The sequence below is a fragment of the Procambarus clarkii genome, chromosome 69 (assembly GCF_040958095.1).
Source record: "Procambarus clarkii isolate CNS0578487 chromosome 69, FALCON_Pclarkii_2.0, whole genome shotgun sequence".
In the NCBI taxonomy this organism is placed as follows: Eukaryota; Metazoa; Arthropoda; class Malacostraca; order Decapoda; family Cambaridae; genus Procambarus; species Procambarus clarkii.
Window position 1 is genome coordinate 18,534,164 of NC_091218.1, and position 21,360 is coordinate 18,555,523.

A 21,360-nucleotide genomic window follows, 5' to 3' on the forward strand; every position below is an offset into this window, starting at 1 on the left:
ACTAACACCCAGGTACCTATTTTACTGCTAGGTAACAGGGGAATAGGGTGAAAGAAACTCTGCCCATTGTTTCTCGCCGGCGCCCGGGATCGAACCCGGGACGACAGGATCACAAGTCCAGCGTGCTGTCCGCTCGGCCGACCGGCTTGGGTGAGGCTGTGACACCAAGCGGCCTTCACACAACGAAGACGCAAATAATCAGTGTTAATGTCTTATTTGTATTTTCGCAAATATAAATTAATATTTGTATATATTGTAATATTGTGTACGGTTAGGCTTAGGTTAGGTTAAGTGTTTCAGTTTTGTTTAATATTATTTGTATGTTTAGTATGTTGTTTAAGATTCGCTACTCAGAACAATAAGTTCCAGTAGCACGGGCTATGGTGAGCCCGTATATGTGTAGTGATTGATTGATTGATGAAGATTAAACCACCCAGAAGGTGGCACGGGCATGAATAGCCCGTAAGTGGTGGCCCTTTTGAGCCATTAACAGTATCAAGAGCTGATACTGGAGATCTATGGAGATGCGACTGCACCCTGCGTGACGGGAGATGTCTCTCGTGTTATATATATGTGTAGTATGTGGGTGAAGCATTTATACAGGTGAGATTCGAACACAGGAAGTGAGGAGAAAAGTGTTCAAGAAAAATTCGAACGTCATCAGTTGTGAGTCGTGTGTGAATTGTTTTCATTCGTAAATAAAAGGATTGGCAGCTGATCAAACGACCGCTTTTCTAATGTTTATGAGGACCGGCTGAACTATTTGCATTTAAATTGCGTGGTTGAAGCATTTAGAGAGATGCACTTGGAACACAGGAATGAGTGAAGCATTTGGCTAGTAGACTGAAACCCGACCTCACACTAGGCTCGTTAAAGCAGCGGCCGTCCTCCCCCCCAGACAACCCGTCCTCACACTAGGCTCGTTAAAGCAGCGGCCGTTCTCCCACCAGACAACCCGTCCTCACACTAGGCTGGTTAAAGCAGCGGCCGTCCTCCCCCCAGACAACCCGTCCTCACACTAGGCTGGTTAAAGCAGCAGCTGTTCTCCCCAGACAACCCGTCCTCACACTAGGCTCGTTAAAGCAGCAGCCGTCCTCCCCCCAGACAACCCGTCCTCACACTAGGCTGGTTAAAGCAGCGGCCGTCCTCCCCCCAGACAACCCATCCTCACACTAGGCTGGTTAAAGCAGCAGCTGTTCTCCCCAGACACATTCATAAATTTTAACATACTGTGTATTAAAAATTGGTTTGTTCTCATAAATATATTAATATTATTATACAACAAAATTATATGTATAGTTAGGCATAGGTTAGGTTAGGTGTTTAGGCTCTGTTGGCGATTATTTGTATTTGAAGCACGTGGGTGAAGCATTTATAGAATTGTGGTTCGAACAGAGGACGTGAGCGAAGCACTTGTTCCGGAAGTGTTCGGACGTCATCAGTTGTGAGTCGTGTGTAAATCGCTTTTCATCCATAAACAAGGGGTTTGGTTGCTGGATTAACGGGCTTGGATCTTTGAATGCGAGGACAAGTAGGCTCCCCACGACCTTTGAACGCTATGCGTAATGTTGCCAGATTGGGCTACAAGTAGCGAATTGGGCTACTTTTGAGAGCCCCGCGCTCCCAAACTTTTAATTTCGCTACTTGCTACTTTTTGGGCTAATTTAAAAGCAAGATGTGCTAATTTGGGCTATTAATGTCAAGAATGTACGATTGCGAGTTACATGAAAGTAACTAAGCTATAAATATTTGTAATTAGTAATAATTGTATATATTATTTATACTAAATAATATTATTTAATAAATTAGTCCCAATTCAATGCAGAGTTTTCTTCCAAGCACAGAAACTTGTAAATATAAATACAAGATAATAGATAGATCGATAAATAAATAGACAACTTTCAAATATTGCACCAAGTAATGGCGAGAGGAAAAAAACTAGACAGTATACATTACATTTGAAATTAATAATGGATGAATGGTAATAAATTGGTGTATGTTTGTATGTAAACCAGACAAAGTCCATTTAATGGCAGAATTTAGCCATTTTGTGTAAAAACTTTTATATCCTATTATTAATTATAACAGTAACTGAAAAAAGTCATAGTTTGTATATATAAGAGATGAAACAGAGCCATGAGCTAGAGCGATGTGCGGAGTCCATAAGGAGGCCGAGCTTCCAGAAATACCTTCCTGTGATTGGCTGTTGCGGGGAACACCAACACTCTTTTATGAATAAAATTTAAACTAAGAAATAGGTCCTTGTGCACAACAACAAGGTTGTTGTGAAAAAGAACAACAATTTCTGTTTTGCACCTGACAGAAATCTCCATCTAACTGAATAATTTACTGGAATAAGAGGGCAGAGCAGCGTATCATTATTTGTGTGAGGCAACCCCCACTGATGACGTCACAAGTCAGGTAGCCAGCCCATGTTTCTGTAACACTCGTTACGTCCTGCAGTATTTAATTATCACTATATTAATACTTTTAAATACTTAACATTTCACTTTTTAGGTAGATTAAAGTTGAAGCAGAATGTCATAAGCAAGGATGGTGTGCTGAATAAATATGATTTATTAAGTGGATGGAGCCTTTAGCTGATCCTATCACCCCCATATACCATCTGTGGGCGGAGCTTGGAACCTCCTACCCGAGCACAACAACCCGCCTTATGGGTTGCTGTTTGACTATTTATAGTGCGTTGGAAAAAAAAGAGATGGCGCTAGTAGTATTTTGTGGGGTAATTTGTTATAGGTGTAATTTGATGTCAACAGATGGCGTAAGCTGTACCTTATGGCCACTGTTGACCAGCCAGTTGATAGTGTTCTCGTCTGCCGACAGATGGCATCAGCTGTGTTATTATTACTTCCGAATTCCCTTTAAACACTGATCTACAAATCCCTTGGCTTATGATAAGGTTTTATACCATTTATGATAACTATTAGATAACTGGAGTTCCGCAATTACTTTTATTTATCAACTGTTGAGGATATCATCATATAATGTCTGGTTAGGACGTACTGCTCTCGATTGATGAAGATTAAGCCACCCAAGAGGTGGCACGGGCATGAATAGCCCGTAAATACTGCTCTCGTAATGTTATTCAGGGGGGTGGGGGGAACTATCAAGTGAAAGCGCCAAGCTATTACGACTATATAGCACTCTGAAGGGATCAGGATACGGATTTGGGATGGAACGAGGGAAAGGAATGGTGCCCAATCTCTTGGGCGGTCGGGGATTGAACGCCGACCTGTAGGAAACGAGACCGTTGCTCTACCGTCCAGCCCAAGTGGTTAAGCGTAATATTATTAAAACAACAATTTATGCATATAATAACAGCATTTCACACTAAAAATACTTGGATATATTGAAATTTGGTAATGAATTCCAATCTAGGAATCTCCTATGACTAAACTGTACTTTTTAATAATTTTTATGTACTTACTACTTATTAATAAATTAATAAATTAATAATAAAACAATTAACATCGTGTAGTGTACTCTATATATCAAAATATATTACTTTGAAACCCATATCATTCACTAAAAAAATTGCGCTACTCTTATTACAAATCCGCTACTTTTAGACCCTCAGCGCGCTACTTTCAGCATTTTAGATCTGGCAACCGTGCATCCGCGGGTCAGGTCATTGAGACGTTGACTGTGGTTGAGTGCTGACAAGTGTTTGGGAAACGTGTTTTAAGTGTTACAGGGAAACACTTCCCCGCCAACTACTGCCGGAAAAGAGCAGTAAGTGTTTTAGTAACATTGAGTTCCAGTTGCCGGATGTTGTAACAGTGACCAACAGCTGACGCGGCTAGTTACAGCGGTGTTGCCACTTGCGCGGAGTGCTCCGGTTATTCGTTCCTTCTCTTGCAAGGACGTACACGTGTAATGCTTGCAAGTGTAGTGTGTAAGGAATCCGGGTAGCAGGAACTTCCGTTTCTTGCGTACGTTGGCAGGTCGTAGGCAGTGTACGTGGGCAGGTCGTAGGCAGTGTACGAGGGCAGGTCGTAGCCAGTGTACGAGGGTAGGTCGTAGGCAGTGTACATGGACAGGTCGTAGGCAGTGTACATGGACAGGTCGTAGGCAGTGTACGTGGGCAGGTCGTAGCCACTATACGTGAGCAGGTCGTAAGCAGTATAGGGTCAACAACTACCCCCTTTACTACCCTCACAATCCGACCTGCACCAGGCCAGGTACCTCAGCCCATCGTCCTTCGCAAGGTAAACAACTCTTCCAAACTTTATACATATAATATACATATATAATACATATAATAAAATGTGGTCATTCATATGTGGTGATTGTATTTACTTGCGGTGTATAAGGATTGAAAATGTATATTTAATAATTGTGTTTCATGTTATCACAGGTAAGAGTTAAGGCGGTCATCTTCAAAGGACAAGACATCCGCCAATCTTAGGTAAGTTCCTTATTCTTGTGTTTCTTCAGTTACCAACACAACATTAAGTGTTTGGCCTGATCCTTATAATGTAGTGGGCAGCCTCCAAAGGATACCTGATCAACCAGGCTGTGACTCATACGTCAGGCTGCGAGCAGTCGCGTCCAACAGCCTGGTTGATCAGTCCGGCAACCAGGAGGCCTGGTCGTCGACCGGGCCACGGGGACGCTAAGCCCCGGAAGTACCTCAAGGTAGTGTTCATGTCGTTTATACGTGAGGACAATATATATATATATATATATATATATATATATATATATATATATATATATATATATATATATATATATATAGTAGGCCGAGAAGTGCATTCTGGCTACTAGGTACGACATATATATATATATATATATATATATATATATATATATATATATATATATATATATATATATATATATATATATATATATATATATATATCAATCTATGAAGGTATTTGATAATTTGTAAATGAAACGTTTGATAATTCTTAAAATTAAATGTTCATTGGTCAAAAACTAACGCGTTTCGTCCAAATACTCAGCACTTCGTTTAAGGACAGAATCTTTAGTAAAGTAACTAACATTGTTGAACATAAGTGGTCTTGTGTTCACCGAATTGTTCTCGTTCAGCATGTTCTGAAAGTATAGTTTTTAATCATATTACCAATTATGCTTACAATTTTCATCACAACTTCAAGTTCCTCAAGGCCAGATTTTGTACACAAAACTTCCTCGAGTACAACACAGTGAAAATCTACCAGAGGGTGTCCAACATATCCTGTAAACCAATTTACAACACCTGTACCGACCATGCAGGGTGCTGCACCATCAGTAATCACGGAAACTATTTCTGAAAGATCAACCTGTTGATTTGGCATTTTGTTTACTACTGCCTGACTTACTCCAACCCCTGTGATGTGGTCAGGTAAGGTCACCAAGCTAATCATTGAAATCTCAAAACCAACCTTTAGCAACAATAATAATAATTAGTATATATATATATATATATATATATATATATATATATATATATATATATATATATATATATATATATATATATATATATATATAACTGAAAACTCACACCCCAGAAGTGACTCGAACCCATACTCCCACAACTGGTATGTACAGGGACGCCTTAATCCGCTTGACCATCACGACCGGACATAAGGAAGTGATAGCCGAGGCTATATGAACCACTTCCCCGCCGGCACTCGGATGGCAATCTTGGGCATAGCATTTTATCAAATCACCTCATTCTTTGGGGCACACGTGAGGAACACAAATGCAAACAAGCCTGAATGGTCCCCAGGACTATATACAACTGAAAACTCACACCCCAGAAGTGACTCGAACCCATACTCCCACAACTGGTATGTACAGGGACGCCTTAATCCGCTTGACCATCACGACCGGACATAAGGAAGTGATAGCCGAGGCTATATGAACCACTTCCCCGCCGGCACTCGGATGGTAATCTTGGGCATAGCATTTTATCAAATCACCTCATTCTTTGGGGCACACGTGAGGAACACAAATGCAAACAAGCCTGAATGGTCCCCAGGACTATATACAACTGAAAACTCACACCCCAGAAGTGACTCGAACCCATACTCCCACAACTGGTATGTACAGGGACGCCTTAATCCGCTTGACCATCACGACCGGACATAAGGAAGTGATAGCCGAGGCTATATGAACCACTTCCCCGCCGGCACTCGGATGGTAATCTTGGGCATAGCATTTTATCAAATCACCTCATTCTTTGGGGCACACGTGAGGAACACAAATGCAAACAAGCCTGAATGGTCCCCAGGACTATATACAACTGAAAACTCACACCCCACTGAGAAAACTCACTGAGTTTTCAGTTGTATATAGTCCTGGGGACCATTCAGGCTTGTTTGCATTTGTGTTCCTCACGTGTGCCCCAAAGAATGAGGTGATTTGATAAAATGCTATGCCCAAGATTACCATCCGAGTGCCGGCGGGGAAGTGGTTCATATAGCCTCGGCTATCACTTCCTTATGTCCGGTCGTGATGGTCAAGCGGATTAAGGCGTCCCTGTACATACCAGTTGTGGGAGTATGGGTTCGAGTCACTTCTGGGGTGTGAGTTTTCAGTTGTATATTGTCCTGGGGACCATTCAGGCTTGTTTGCATTTGTGTTCCTCACGTGTGCCCCAAAGAATGAGGTGATTTGATAAAATGCTATGCCCAAGATTACCATCCGAGTGCCGGCGGGGAAGTGGTTCATATAGCCTCGGCTATCACTTCCTTATGTCCGGTCGTGATGGTCAAGCGGATTAAGGCGTCCCTGTACATACCAGTTGTGGGAGTATGGGTTCGAGTCACTTCTGGGGTGTGAGTTTTCAGTTGTATATAGTCCTGGGGACCATTCAGGCTTGTTTGCATTTGTGTTCCTCACGTGTGCCCCAAAGAATGAGGTGATTTGATAAAATGCTATGCCCAAGATTACCATCCGAGTGCCGGCGGGGAAGTGGTTCATATAGCCTCGGCTATCACTTCCTTATGTCCGGTCGTGATGGTCAAGCGGATTAAGGCGTCCCTGTACATACCAGTTGTGGGAGTATGGGTTCGAGTCACTTCTGGGGTGTGAGTTTTCAGTTGTATATTGTCCTGGGGACCATTCAGGCTTGTTTGCATTTGTGTTCCTCACGTGTGCCCCAAAGAATGAGGTGATTTGATAAAATGCTATGCCCAAGATTACCATCCGAGTGCCGGCGGGGAAGTGGTTCATATAGCCTCGGCTATCACTTCCTTATGTCCGGTCGTGATGGTCAAGCGGATTAAGGCGTCCCTGTACATACCAGTTGTGGGAGTATGGGTTCGAGTCACTTCTGGGGTGTGAGTTTTCAGTTGTATATAGTCCTGGGGACCATTCAGGCTTGTTTGCATTTGTGTTCCTCACGTGTGCCCCAAAGAATGAGGTGATTTGATAAAATGCTATGCCCAAGATTACCATCCGAGTGCCGGCGGGGAAGTGGTTCATATAGCCTCGGCTATCACTTCCTTATGTCCGGTCGTGATGGTCAAGCGGATTAAGGCGTCCCTGTACATACCAGTTGTGGGAGTATGGGTTCGAGTCACTTCTGGGGTGTGAGTTTTCAGTTGTATATAGTCCTGGGGACCATTCAGGCTTGTTTGCATTTGTGTTCCTCACGTGTGCCCCAAAGAATGAGGTGATTTGATAAAATGCTATGCCCAAGATTGCCATCCGAGTGCCGGCGGGGAAGTGGTTCATATAGCCTCGGCTATCACTTCCTTATGTCCGGTCGTGATGGTCAAGCGGATTAAGGCGTCCCTGTACATACCAGTTGTGGGAGTATGGGTTCGAGTCACTTCTGGGGTGTGAGTTTTCAGTTGTATATAGTCCTGGGGACCATTCAGGCTTGTTTGCATATATATATATATATATATATATATATATATATATATATATATATATATATATATATATAGGGGGGTACCACCACTGGTGTAATTATAGGGACCCACAGCCTCAGAGAAGGGAACACAGAGCACTCAGGGAAAAACTTGACATTTAACTCTGAATACGAAAGAGTGTTCACTTCTCCTACCACCCCCTTTTTTTTTTATTATGATGTACACTTTATTATGCAAGGTTATACAGTTACATATCTGATTTTATACAAAAAATGAACATTAAGAGGACACAAGAAAAAGTTCGCTTCCTAGAGGCTATATATATATATATATATATATAATATATATATATATATATATATGCTGTATATATATATATGCTGTATATATATATATGCTATATATATCAAAATCCTTATCAGCATCCGACGACCTTGTGAAGGAAATTCTACCTGCCCACTTACATCAGCTGGCAGGTGTACATGATCCCAATTTTACACGCTGTGCCACAGAGTGGGCCTCTCGTGCAGGCCAATCACCTCAACCACCATCCCCAAAAGCCCACAAGCAATCCAGCTGGGATGGCCCCATTGTAGACCAAGTTGCTGCAGAGTGCCTGGGTGCTGCAACAACACAACACGACATTGCTCGCCTCACAGCAGTAGCAGCACCACATGCAGGGGATTTCCTGTTAGCAACCCCAATGTCGGCAACTGGCACGCGTCTCACACCACACGCCCTCCGAATTGCTGTGGCCCTCCGCCTTGCTGCCCCAATCCACACCAGATATAGGTGTATTTGCGGCGAGGTGGTGGCTGACAGGTACGGCCACCATGGCCTACTCTGCCAAAGCACAGGGGGATGGCACTCGAGGCACAGTGAAGTTAACGACATCATCAAGAGGAGCCTCACCACAGCTGGATGCCCAGCTGAAAGAGAGCCCCGTTACCTAACGCCCCGTAACTCTGATGCTCTTATTGGTCGCCCGGATGGTATCACAGTGAACCCCTGGAAGAATGGCAAGCAGTTGGTATGGGACTACACGTGCGTATCAACCCTGGCTAACACCTACATTAACCTCAGTGTTGCACAACCAGGTGGCGCTGCCACCCACAGGGAAGCAGCCAAATCCCGTAAGTATAGAGAACTGGATCACCACTACAATTTTGTCCCCATTGCTTCTGAGACACTCGGCGCCTGGGGTAAAAGTGCTACCAGTTTTTTGAAGGAACTGGGTTCTAGGCTCATTGAAACAACAAGGGACCCGAGAGCTGCAAGCTTTCTTTTCCAGCGCCTCAGTGTGGCGATACAGAGGGGAAATGCGCACTGCATCCAGGGTTCCTGCCCGCCATCTGAGGAGCTGGAGAAACTCGACAACTTATGATAACCATCTTTGTAACCCATATGTAACTTCTTTTTTGTAACAAAGTTCAAATAAAGTAAATATATATGTGTACATACAAAAGAATGGGGGTGGTAGGAGAAGATAATATTAGTGTTCAGTGAGAAACCACAAGGTCTCCTCTGAATACTTTTTATTTTCTTCTCCGAGGCTATGGGTCCCCACATTGGCACCAGAGGTGGTACCCTCACAAACTTATATATATATATATATATATATATATATATATATATATATATATATATATATATATATATATATATATATATATATATATATATATATATATATTGTGACGGTAACGCGTTGGTGTTCGGCTGTTTAAGGCTAGGGGTATGGCCTCGTCACATAGCTATAAAAAAAAATAGAAAACTGGAACTTCGTCTGTGGTAAGGTAAGGAGAAGACACACAAAACACAAGTAAATTTTAACAATGAAATTTTAATTACGTTAAATAAATCAAAACATGAAAAAATGGACAAACAAATTCTTATAATAAAGTCAATCAATCAAAATAATAAGAATAATTAAATGACACAATGAAAAGTTACGTTAAGATAAAATAACAAGAAGTGCAACACAAAATAAAGGGAAGGTGCTGGAATATTGGCTTTAAGCTACCACCTTTCTCAGTACACGCTAACGTCTAGCCGGGAGGAGTGGTAACCACGAAAGCACTGAACATTCTCAGGTCTGAGGTCGTGGCGACCCCAGACATCAAGTAGTATGGGGGGGCGAGTGCAGGTGCAGCCAGACCGGCGACCAATCAGCGGAGCCGGTAGCGATCAACAGGTAGTTTGGCGGTTTGAGTCTGAACAGGTGTCTGGCTGCATACGTTTTGCGCTCTGGCAAACCTTGCTGGTGTTGTTGTCGTTGTTGGACATTTCTTCCATAGTAGTTTTATATAATTCCAACGACGTAATTGTGGAGGGAAGAGCAGGCTCAATCTCTTGAAGGAGATTATCGCCACAACTCTCCCCCGAAGCCTGCGGTTCTGGAAGAAGTACGTCGTTATGTGGTGGAGTAATGGATGGAGTCGCTTCTACTTCATAAACTCTGGAGAGGGCATCGGCTATGGTGTTGTCAGAACCCTTGATATAGCGGATCTCCAGGTTGAAGTCTTGTAAATACAGAGCCCATCGTAGAAGACGCTGGTTGGAGAATTGGGCTTGATGTAGGAAGCGGAGAGGGTTGTGGTCTGAGAAGATGGTGGTAGATCTGGCGCCTTGTAGGTACGGAGCGAAGTGTTGGAGGTTCAGGACGATGGATAGTAGCTCCTTTTCAATAGTGCTGTAGTTCCTCTGGTGTGGTTTCAGTTTGTAGCTGTAGTAGCTGACAGGTAGAACCTCCTCGCCTCGTTGTTGCATCAGGACACCACCAACGCCGGTACCACTGGCGTCGACATGAAGGACGAAAGGCTTGGTGATATCTGGAGAGGCGAGAATGGGGTTAGAACAGAGGAGGAATTTGAGTTGTTCGAAAGCAACGGTTTGCTGTATGGTCCAATTATACCGTTGCTTGGGACTGGTTAATAGAATTAGAGGTGTGGCGACTGTACTGAAATTCCTCACAAACCTACGGTAGTAAGAGGCAAGACCAAGGAAGCGCAGGAGCTGCTTCCTGGTGGTAGGCTGTGGATACTGTTGGATGGCTTGAGTGTGTGAGTCTAACGGAGCTATGCTGCCACTCCCAATAACATGACCCAGATAACGCACTTTACCTTTCGCAAAAGTGGACTTGCCCAGGTTGATGGTGAGGCCGGCTGTCAGGAGCTTGGAGAACAGACGTCGCAGCTGGAGCAGATGTTCACTCCAGGAGTTGGAGGCTACGACGATATCGTCCAGGTAGGCGTATGTGTTATCCAAGCCCTGGATGACACGGTTGACAGCTCTTTGAAAGGTGGCCGGGGCATTACATAGTCCGAAAGGAAGGCGTTCATATCTGAAAAGTCCAAAAGGAGTGATGAAGGCAGATATCTCTTTAGCGCGCTCCGTTAGACACACTTGATAGTACCCCTTAAGCAAGTCCACTTGGGACAAGTACTGGGCACTACCAATGGCATCAAGGATGTCATCTATCCTTGGCAAGGGGTAAGCATCCTTGACAGTGACAGAGTTCAGTTTACGATAGTCAGTGCACAACCGCACCTTACCTTGGGGTTTGGGCACCAAGATACAAGGTGAGGCCCAGGGGGACTCACAAGGTGTAGCCAGTCCATGATCCAAGAGGTATTGCACCTCAGCACGCATGACTTCCTTCTTGCTCGGGCTGATTCGGTAGAAGGGTTGACGAATCGGCCGGGTGTCGGGGAGCAGTTGGATGTCGTGCTGGGTAACATTACACTCTTGGGGATCATCTCGGAACAACTCTTGATGTTCTCTGAAGATCTTGACGAGAGGTGCACTATGATTATCCTGAAAGTATTTGGGAAGATCATTAAGGATTTCGGAATTAGAAAGCGCTGACTCCTTGTCAGTGCTTTCGGGAGGAGAAGCCGGGAAGGTCTCACTGTGGATGTAGGGTTCTGTGAAAGTAGAATAGTTAGTCAGGACAGTGGGAGGAGTACCATTATATTGCTTCAGGAGGTTGACGTGGCACAGCTGGGTCTTCCGCCGCCTATCTGGAGTCTCTATTACGTAGTTGTTATTATTCCTGCACTCTTTGACGCAGTAGGGTCCTGAAAACCTGTTTTGTAAAGGTGAACCTGGGATAGGGAAATAGGCAAGGACGAAGTCTCCCGGCTTGAATTTTCTTACTTTGCTGGTCTGGTCGTAATGAGTCTTCATTCTCACCTGGGCTTTCAATAGATTATCATGGGCAAAGCGGTGGACTCTCTCTAGAATGTGTTGAAGGTTTTGAAGAAACTGGGGCACATTCTGATGCTCACTGAAGGTGGCATCTCTGAGAGAGTCTTTGAAAGCCTTAAGGGGAGTACGGCACTTACGGCCGTAGAGCATCTCATAAGGAGATACTCCTAGGGACTCATTGGGGAGACTTCTGAAAATACACATTATAAGGTCAATCTGCTTATCCCAATCCTTCAAGGTTTCACTACAAAACTTTTTCAAGAGTGCTTTGATGGTCTGATGACTACGTTCAAGAGAACCCTGTGAAGCAGGATGATAGGGGCTGGACAATACCTGTTTGATGTTGAACTCCTCCAGTGTCCTTTTGAAGAGATCACTGGTGAAGTTGGTACCACAGTCACTTTGAATCTCCCTGGGAAATCCGTATTGAGTGAAGATCTTCAATAGATGTTTGATAACCGTAGCAGCCGTGATGTTCTTCACTGGAACTGCTATGGGAAATCTGGTGGTAGGACACAGGATGGTTAGGATGTAGGCGTTACCTGAACTGGTCCGAGGTAAAGGACCAACACAGTCTATTATGAGTCTGTGGAAAGGTTCCGCAGGCACCTGTATGGGAATCAGTGGTGCTCTGGGAATGGAGACGTTCGGTTTGCCTGCCATCTGACATGTATGACACTGTTTTACGTACTGTTTGACGTTATTTACCATACCTGGCCAGTAGTAGTCTTGACGAATCCCATGGTAAGTCTTGTTGAAGCCGTAGTGGGAGAATGCTCCGTGGGCCAGGTGTAGAATAGTGGGCCGCAGGCTGGTGGGAATCACAAGTTGTTCGATGTTGGCCCAATCGTCCTCCTCCTTCAGTTTACTGGGTCTATATCTGCGGTAGAGCAAGTCGTTCTCTAGGAAGAACCCAGGAATACTGTCGGGTTGAGTCTCAGCCTGGAAAAACAATGGTGTTAAAGTAAGATCTTCCCTCTGCAGCTTACGGAACTCCAACTTGGTCAGATGCGGGGGGAGTTTCTGAGGGTCTTGAGGGACAGCGGTAGCAGTAGTCAGCTGGCTGTGGACGTGCGGCTTGTGCACGGGTGGTCACGAGAACCGGAGGAGAAACTTCATCACTCTCTTGAACCTCTGCTGGAACATACTCTAGAATAGGGTTTATTGGCACAGAGTTACACACCTGGGGTTTGTCCATGACGATCAGGTTGGTCGGTTGCAGGTCTTCTGCCAAGTCGTTGCCTAGGAGAAGTTGCACTCCAGGCATGGGAAAAGGCTTTTCCCTGACGGCGACTTGGACTTCCCCGTTCACGTAGGGACAATCCAGGTGGACTCTGGCGAGAGGGTATGGAGTGGTAGCAGTGAGGTCAGTGATGAAGACTGTTTCTCCGGTGTAGACGATGTTGGGCACAGCCGACTTCAAGATGATCGATTGTAGAGCCGCTGCGTCCCTCAAGATCTTCAATTTGAAACGTCCCTCCGGATTTGAACCGTTGGCAGAGACAGTTCCAGTATACAGGTGGTTACTGAAAAGAGAAAGATCATTAACATCAACACCAACATTCATCACAGGCTTACCGGACTTAGGAGGAGTTGGTTTGGGTCTTTGTTGGTCAGTGGTTCCCTTGTATTGAGACTTACCACACTTGTCTATGGTATGTCCATAGAGTCTACAATACTTGCAGTACAGTTGTGAACCAGCTTGATCGGGGCTCACCTTCTCGTAACTGTACCACGACTTCTTACTGGAGGATGGTTCGGGTGTCAGCCGGTGGATGAGGCTGTAAGTGTCAGCCGACTTAGCACACTTCAGGTAGTCGGTTTCTTCTTTATCTGCTAAGTAGAGGCGGACAGGAGGTGGCACACGTCTCAAGAATTCTTCAACAAGCATCAGGTTGACGAGTTCTGTAAAAGTAGAGACATGTGCTGCTTCCAGCCATTTCATGAAATACCTCCGTTTCGTGTTAGCAAACTCGAGGAAGGTAGTGGTACTTGCCTTCAGGTGGTCACAGAATTTCCTTCTATAACTTTCAGTAGAGAGGAGGTAGGCGTCCAACACTGCTTGTTTCAGAGTGTGGTAGTCATTCTCAGACGCCAAAGTACTGAGTGTGACTGCAGCTCTACCTGTAAGATGGACTCTGAGAAGTGTGGCCCATTGGTCGACAGGCCAACTGAGTTGATTAGCAAGGGTTTCAAAGGTGGTAAAGAACACATCAACTTCTGCTTCTACAAAGGATGGCATTAACTTACTTGCATGTGATATATTAAAACTGACGGGAAGATTGGCAGTAGCTTGCTGGCGTTGAGTGAAGTGTGAAGTTTCCAAGGCGATTTCGCGTTGACGACACTCTAGAGCTAGAGTCGCTTGTTGCTTGTCATGTTCGCGTTGTATTTCCAACTCGCGTTGTTTGGTTTCAAGCTGTACGCGTTCACGTTCACGGAGTAATGCGACCTCACGTTCGTGTTCTTCTCTCCTCAAAGCGGCTTCGCGTTCTTGTTCGTCTCTCCTCAAAGCGGCCTCGCGTTCTTGTTCGTCTCTTCTCAAAGCAGCTTCGCGTTCTCTGAGGGTGATTTCTCGTTCTTGTTCTTCCCTCCGTATGGCAGCTGTTCGTTCTTCAATCTTGGCCAGCTCTAGTTTGAGTTTCATCGTCGCCAAATCAGTTTTATCTGTAATATAGTAAGTTTCATGAGTTTCAGAGTCTATCTTACCTTGCTCTAAATAGTAATCCAGCAACAGGTTGTGTAGGTCATTTTTGTTGGCTTGGTAGGGAACTTCTAGTTGATACTCATGTGCAAGAGTTTGTAATTCAGTCCTCTTGGCACGACTTAAAGTCCCTATTTCACCTGCTGGATTTGTACGGAAAGCTTGGAGACGAAACATTGTGAAATTAGCAAATAAAGGTACACAAATATTCAATAGTGAATGTCAGAAACAGGACAACGTGGCAACTGGTACCTATCCTGTGAGATCTTTAACAATTAAAGTTAAGTAAAAGATGTTAAATGATTAAATTAAATCAAGGGCGCAGGAAATCTTGTACCCGGAACTCATGTAAGAGGATAAGGGCAAGAAAATCCTACTAACAAATGAAACAGAGTTTCGAAAACAAATGAAACAGTTAAATGCTTCAAAAGTAAAATTGGTAGTCCAAGGATGTAGGCATACCTTGCCACGTCTCTATAGGACATAAAGCAAGTTTTTCCTACTGAATTTAATATGATACTTACAGAATTAGCGAACTTTTGTGCTCTGAAAAAATAAGCTAATTCCCTACCGTTGTATGTATCATCATCTCTGACTGACGTGTAGGGGTGCGAGGTGTCAACTGGTGACGAGAACTGCTGCTGAGGTCCCAATTCAGCAACTAAAGTTCGAGCTAGAGGAACTATGGCCCTCTTTGTCCTCCTACAGTCAGATTGCAGAAGATTGGGTACTCTTGACCCGGGGCAGACCACAGTACCAGGGTACCAATATGATGATCTGTCAGAATGAGAAATATTCAAGGGACATAGATGGTAAATACGAGTAATAACACGGAGGGAGAGATGACCAATTAAGAGTATGACTGCGGCCTACAGTCACCACGTAATCCAAAGTTGTCTCACCTTCACTATATGTTACTCTTGTAATGCACAATACACCGCACCTTATAAAAAATGAAATTGAATATGAAAAATAGTAAAGCTACGTTAACAAAGTTAAATACGCTTACCATAAATTACCACTTGGCACCAGTACCTGAGTGAAGCTCCTAGGACAGGCCCCCATATAACTTGTGACGGTAACGCGTTGGTGTTCGGCTGTTTAAGGCTAGGGGTATGGCCTCGTCACATAGTTATAAAAAAAAATAGAAAACTGGAACTTCGTCTGTGGTAAGGTAAGGAGAAGACACACAAAACACAAGTAAATTTTAACAATGAAATTTTAATTACGTTAAATAAATCAAAACATGAAAAAATGGACAAACAAATTCTTATAATAAAATCAATCAATCAAAATAATAAGAATAATTAAATGACACAATGAAAAGTTACGTTAAGATAAAATAACAAGAAGTGCAACACAAAATAAAGGGAAGGTGCTGGAATATTGGCTTTAAGCTACCACCTCTCTCAGTACACGCTAACGTCTAGCCGGGAGGAGTGGTAACCACGAAAGCACTGAACATTCTCAGGTCTGAGGTCGTGGCGACCCCAGACATCAAGTAGTATGGGGGGGCGAGTGCAGGTGCAGCCAGACCGGCGACCAATCAGCGGAGCCGGTAGCGATCAACAGGTAGTTTGGCGGTTTGAGTCTGAACAGGTGTCTGGCTGCATACGTTTTGCGCTCTGGCAAACCTTGCTGGTGTTGTTGTCGTTGTTGGACATTTCTTCCATAGTAGTTTTATATAATTCCAACGACGTAATTGTGGAGGGAAGAGCAGGCTCAATCTCTTGAAGGAGATTATCGTCACAATATATATATATATATATATATATATATATATATATATATATATATATATATATATATATATATATATATATATATATGAAAATAATAGGGGTGGTAGGAGAGGAAAAGATTAAAGTATTCAGTGAGAATCCACAAGGTCTTCTCTGAACACTATTTATTTTCTTCTTCGAGGATGTGGGTCCCTTTAATTAAACAAGTGGTGGTACCCCTATATATATATATATATATATATATATATATATATATATATATATATATATATATATATATATATATATATATATATATATATTAGTATATTTTGGTAGCAGTCTTTCCTGTAGACATATATTATTAAATATGACCGAAAAAGTAAGATTAATAATTCTAACACGAATTTTCTTGATCTTTCGTACGTTTCTTTTCACTGTTGGTGGTAATTCAAAAATCAATTCTCCAAAATTCATTTTTATTTCTAGTCTAAAATGAATTAAAAATGAATTTTGGAGAATTGATTTTTGAATTACCACCAACAGTGAAAAGAAACGTACGAAAGATCGAGAAAATTCATGTTAGAATTATTAATCTTACTTTTTCGGTCATATATATATATATATATATAAGATGATTAAGGCATCCTGTACATACCAGTTGCGTTGCTCCTGGCAGTATGGGTTCGAGTCACTTCTGGGGTGTGAGTTTTCAGTTGCATATTGTCCTGGGGACCATTCAGGCTTGTTCACACACACACACACACACACACACACACACACACACACACACACACACATATATATATATATATATATATATATATATATATATATATATATATATATATATATATATATATATATATATATATGTCGTACCTAGTAGCCAGAACGCACTTCTCAGCCTACTATGCAAGGCCCAATTTGCCTAATAAGCCAAGTTTTCATGAATTAATTGTTTTTCGACTACCTAACCTACCTAACCTAACCTAACCTAACTTTTTCGGCTACCTAACTTAACCTAACCTATAAAGATAGGTTAGGTTAGGTTAGGTAGGGTTGGTTAGGTTTGGTCATATATCTACGTTAATTTTAACTCTAATAAAAAAAAATTTACCTCATATATAATGAAATGGGTAGCTTTATTATTTCATAAGAAAAAAATTTGAGAAAATATAATAATTCAGGAAAACTTGACTTATTAGGCAAATCGGGGCCTTGCATAGTAGGCAAAGAAGTGCGTTCTGGCTACTAGGTACGACATATATATATATATATATATATATATATATATATATATATATATATATATATATATATATGTCGTACCTAGTAGCCAGAACTCGCTTCTCAGCCTACTATGCAAGGCCCGATTTGCCTAATAAACCAAGTTTTCCTGAATTAATAGATTTTCTCTAATTTTTTTCTTATGAAATGATAAAGCTAATGTTGAAATGATAAAGTTATATATATATATATATATAAATATATATATATATATATATATATATATATAATTATATATATATATATATAATTATATATATATATATAATTATATATATATATATATATATATATATATATATATATATATAATTATATATATATAATTATATATATATATATATATATATATATATATATATATATATATATATATATATATATATATATAATTTTTATGGGTGGGGTTAAAGAATCGAGGTGCGGCGCTGCTTGTCAAGGGACCAACACAAAGCAATTCGCGTGCCACTTTAGGCACGCGTGCCATTGATTTATCACTTCTGGTAAAAACCTTTTGGTATAGTGTTAAACTCTTCACTTGATAGAGAAGAACTCTCAGAGGCTTGGATAAGGGTCAATAAAGACTGCATCTTCCTTGTTTGTCAAGAAATATTTGACCCTCTTCCCCCTCAAGAAGCCGTACTTAAGTTTGAGAATCGTGTGTGTTCAGAATAGTGGTCATGTGGGGAAATAAGTTCCTATTTATTTGGGAACAAAGTGTTCCCAAATTTAAGTGAATTTGGGAGTATTAATACGTAGAGTATCACAAGATATTAGGGCTCATTCTGTTTCTAATGTGCGTCAAAATCTTGAATATACAGCTACGGCATGGACCCTCCTTACTGACGAAACACTAGATGGGCATGTTAACGACATTAAAGATCCTAAATGGAATTATCAAAGTTCAGAATACTCAAAGTTGGTAAGAGCAAGATGAGGAAGTTCGTGTAGAAACTGTACTCATGTGAATCACAGAAAACTTATCATTGAAACATATATAAATAATTAGATTAAATAAAGTTATTAAAGTTTAAAAAGACATGTGATAAAAAACTAAGGAACAGAATCAAAGGTTTAATGGTTTGAATGACGGGGCCAGGGAGCTACCACCCGACCGTGGAGACAATCACAGGTGAACACGGTCTCAGACCGACCGACCTCGCAGATCTCACCACCGTGAAATACACACGTAATAATCGGGGTTTGAAAAGCCATTAAAATCCAATTACCGACGAGTTCCGTTGTGTGAAAATATTATCGGCGGAACCATCGATCTAAACCCCGGCCGGGTAGTTGGCCCGGGACCACTACCTTCACTTTCCGATATTTATTTAAAGGGTTTGGCCAGGCTGGGAGTGGCCTAGGGTGAGTAGTGTGGGCGGGGGAGTAGTGTGGGCGGGGGAGTAGTGTGGGTGGGGGAGTAGTGTGGGCGGGTGTGTAGTGTGGGCGGGGGAGTAGTGTGGGCGGGGGAGTAGTGTGGGCGGGGGAGTTGTGTGGGTGGGGGAGTAGTGTGGGCGGGTGTGTAGTGTGGGCGGGGGAGTAGTGTGGGCGGGGGAGTTGTGTGGGTGGGGGAGTAGTGTGGGCGGGTGTGTAGTGTGGGCGGGGGAGTAGTGTGGGCAGGGGAGTAGTGTGGGCGGGGGAGTAGTGTGGGCGGGGGAGTAGTGTGGGTGGGGGAGTAGTGTGGGCGGGTGTGTAGTGTGGGCGGGGGAGTAGTGTGGGCGGGGGAGTAGTGTGGGCGGGGGAGTAGTGTGGGCGGGGGAGTAGTGTGGGTGGGGGAGTAGTGTGGGCGGGTGTGTAGTGTGGGCGGGGGAGTAGTGTGGGCGGGGGAGTAGTGTGGGCGGGGGAGTAGTGTGGGCGGGTGTGTAGTGTGGGCGGGGGAGTAGTGTGGGCGGGGGAGTAGTGTGGGCGGGGGAGTAGTGTGGGCGGGTGTGTAGTGTGGGTGGGTGAGTAGTGTGGGCGGGGGAGTAGTGTGGGCGGGGGAGTAGTATGGGCGGGGGAGTAGTGTGGGCGGGTGTGTAGTGTGGGCGGGGGAGTAGTGTGGGCGGGGAAGTAGTGTGGGCGGGGGAGTAGTGTGGGCGGGTGTGTAGTGTGGGCGGGGGAGTAGTGTGGGCGGGGGAGTAGTGTGGGCGGGGGAGTAGTGTAGGCGGGGGAGTAGTGTGGGCGGGTGTGTAGTGTGGGCGGGGGAGTAGTGTGGGCGGGGGAGTAGTGTGGGCGGGGAGTAGTGTGGGCGGGGGAGTAGTGTGGGCGGGGGAGTAGTGTGGGCGGGTGTGTAGTGTGGGCGGGGGAGTAGTGTGGGCGGGGGAGTAGTGTGGGCGGGGGAGTAGTGTGGGCGGGGGAGTAGTGTGGGCGGGTGTGTAGTGTGGGCGGGGGAGTAGTGTGGGCGGGGGAGTAGTGTGGGCGGGGGAGTAGTGTAGGCGGGGGAGTAGTGTGGGCGGGTGTGTAGTGTGGGCGGGGGAGTAGTGTGGGCGGGGGAGTAGTGTGGGCGGGGGAGTAGTGTGGGTGGGGGAAGTGCCAGTGTGGGTGGAGGAAGTGCTAGTGTGGGTGGAGGAAGTGCCAGTGTGGGTGGAGGAAGTGCCAGTGTGGGTGGAGGAAGTGCCAGTGTGGGTGGGGGAAGTGCCAGTGTGGGTGGAGGAAGTGCCAGTGTGGGTGGAGGAAGTGCCAGTGTGGGTGGAGGAAGTGCCAGTGTGGGTGGAGGAAGTGCCAGTGTGGGTGGAGGAAGTGCCAGTGTGGGTGGAGGAAGTGCCAGTGTGGGTGGAGGAAATGCCAGTGTGGGTGGGGGAAGTGCCAGTGTGGGTGGAGGAAGTGCCAGTGTGGGTGGAGGAAGTGCCAGTGTGGGTGGAGGAAGTGCCAGTGTGGGTGGAGGAAGTGCCAGTGTGGGTGGAGGAAGTGCCAGTGTGGGTGGAGGAAGTGCCAGTGTGGGTGGAGGAAGTGCCAGTGTGGGTGGAGGAAGTGCCAGTGTGGGTGGAGGAAGTGCCAGTGTGGGTGGAGGAAGTGCCAGTGTGGGTGGAGGAAGTGCCAGTGTGGGTGGAGGAAGTGCCAGTGTGGGTGGGGGAAGTGCCAGTGTGGGTGGAGGAAGTGCCAGTGTGGGTGGAGGAAGTGCCAGTGTGGGTGGAGGAAGTGCCAGTGTGGGTGGAGGAAGTGCCAGTGTGGGTGGAGGAAGTGCCAGTGTGGGTGGAGGAAGTGCCAGTGTGGGTGGAGGAAGTGCCAGTGTGGGTGGAGGAAGTGCCAGTGTGGGTGGAGGAAGTGCCAGTGTGGGTGGAGGAAGTGCCAGTGTGGGTGGGGGAAGGATAGAGAGTGGATGGGTACAATAAACATTCTATCCTCCCCACATTCTACCATTCTGACATTTTATCCTCCTGACATTCTATCCTCCTAACATTCTATCCTCCTAACATTCTATCCTCCTAACATTCTATCCTCCTGACATTCTATCCTCCTGACATTCTATCCTCCTGACATTCTATCCCCTAACATTCTATCCTCCTGACATTCTATCCTCCTGACATTCTATCCTCCTAACATTCTATCCTCCTAACATTCTATCCTCCTAACATTCTATCCTCCTAACATTCTATCC

At 44.3% G+C, this 21,360-nt stretch overlaps 1 protein-coding gene across 1 annotated transcript; it reads left to right on the forward strand.

Annotated features, from left to right (window-relative positions):
- Positions 1-20,543: 20,543 nt before the first annotated feature.
- On the forward strand, positions 20,544-21,074 carry LOC138355875 (coiled-coil domain-containing protein 70-like). Its single transcript, XM_069311419.1, has one exon. It carries the CDS (start codon positions 20,544-20,546, stop codon positions 21,072-21,074), a length of 531 nt encoding a protein of 176 aa, XP_069167520.1.
- Positions 21,075-21,360: the final 286 nt, after the last annotated feature.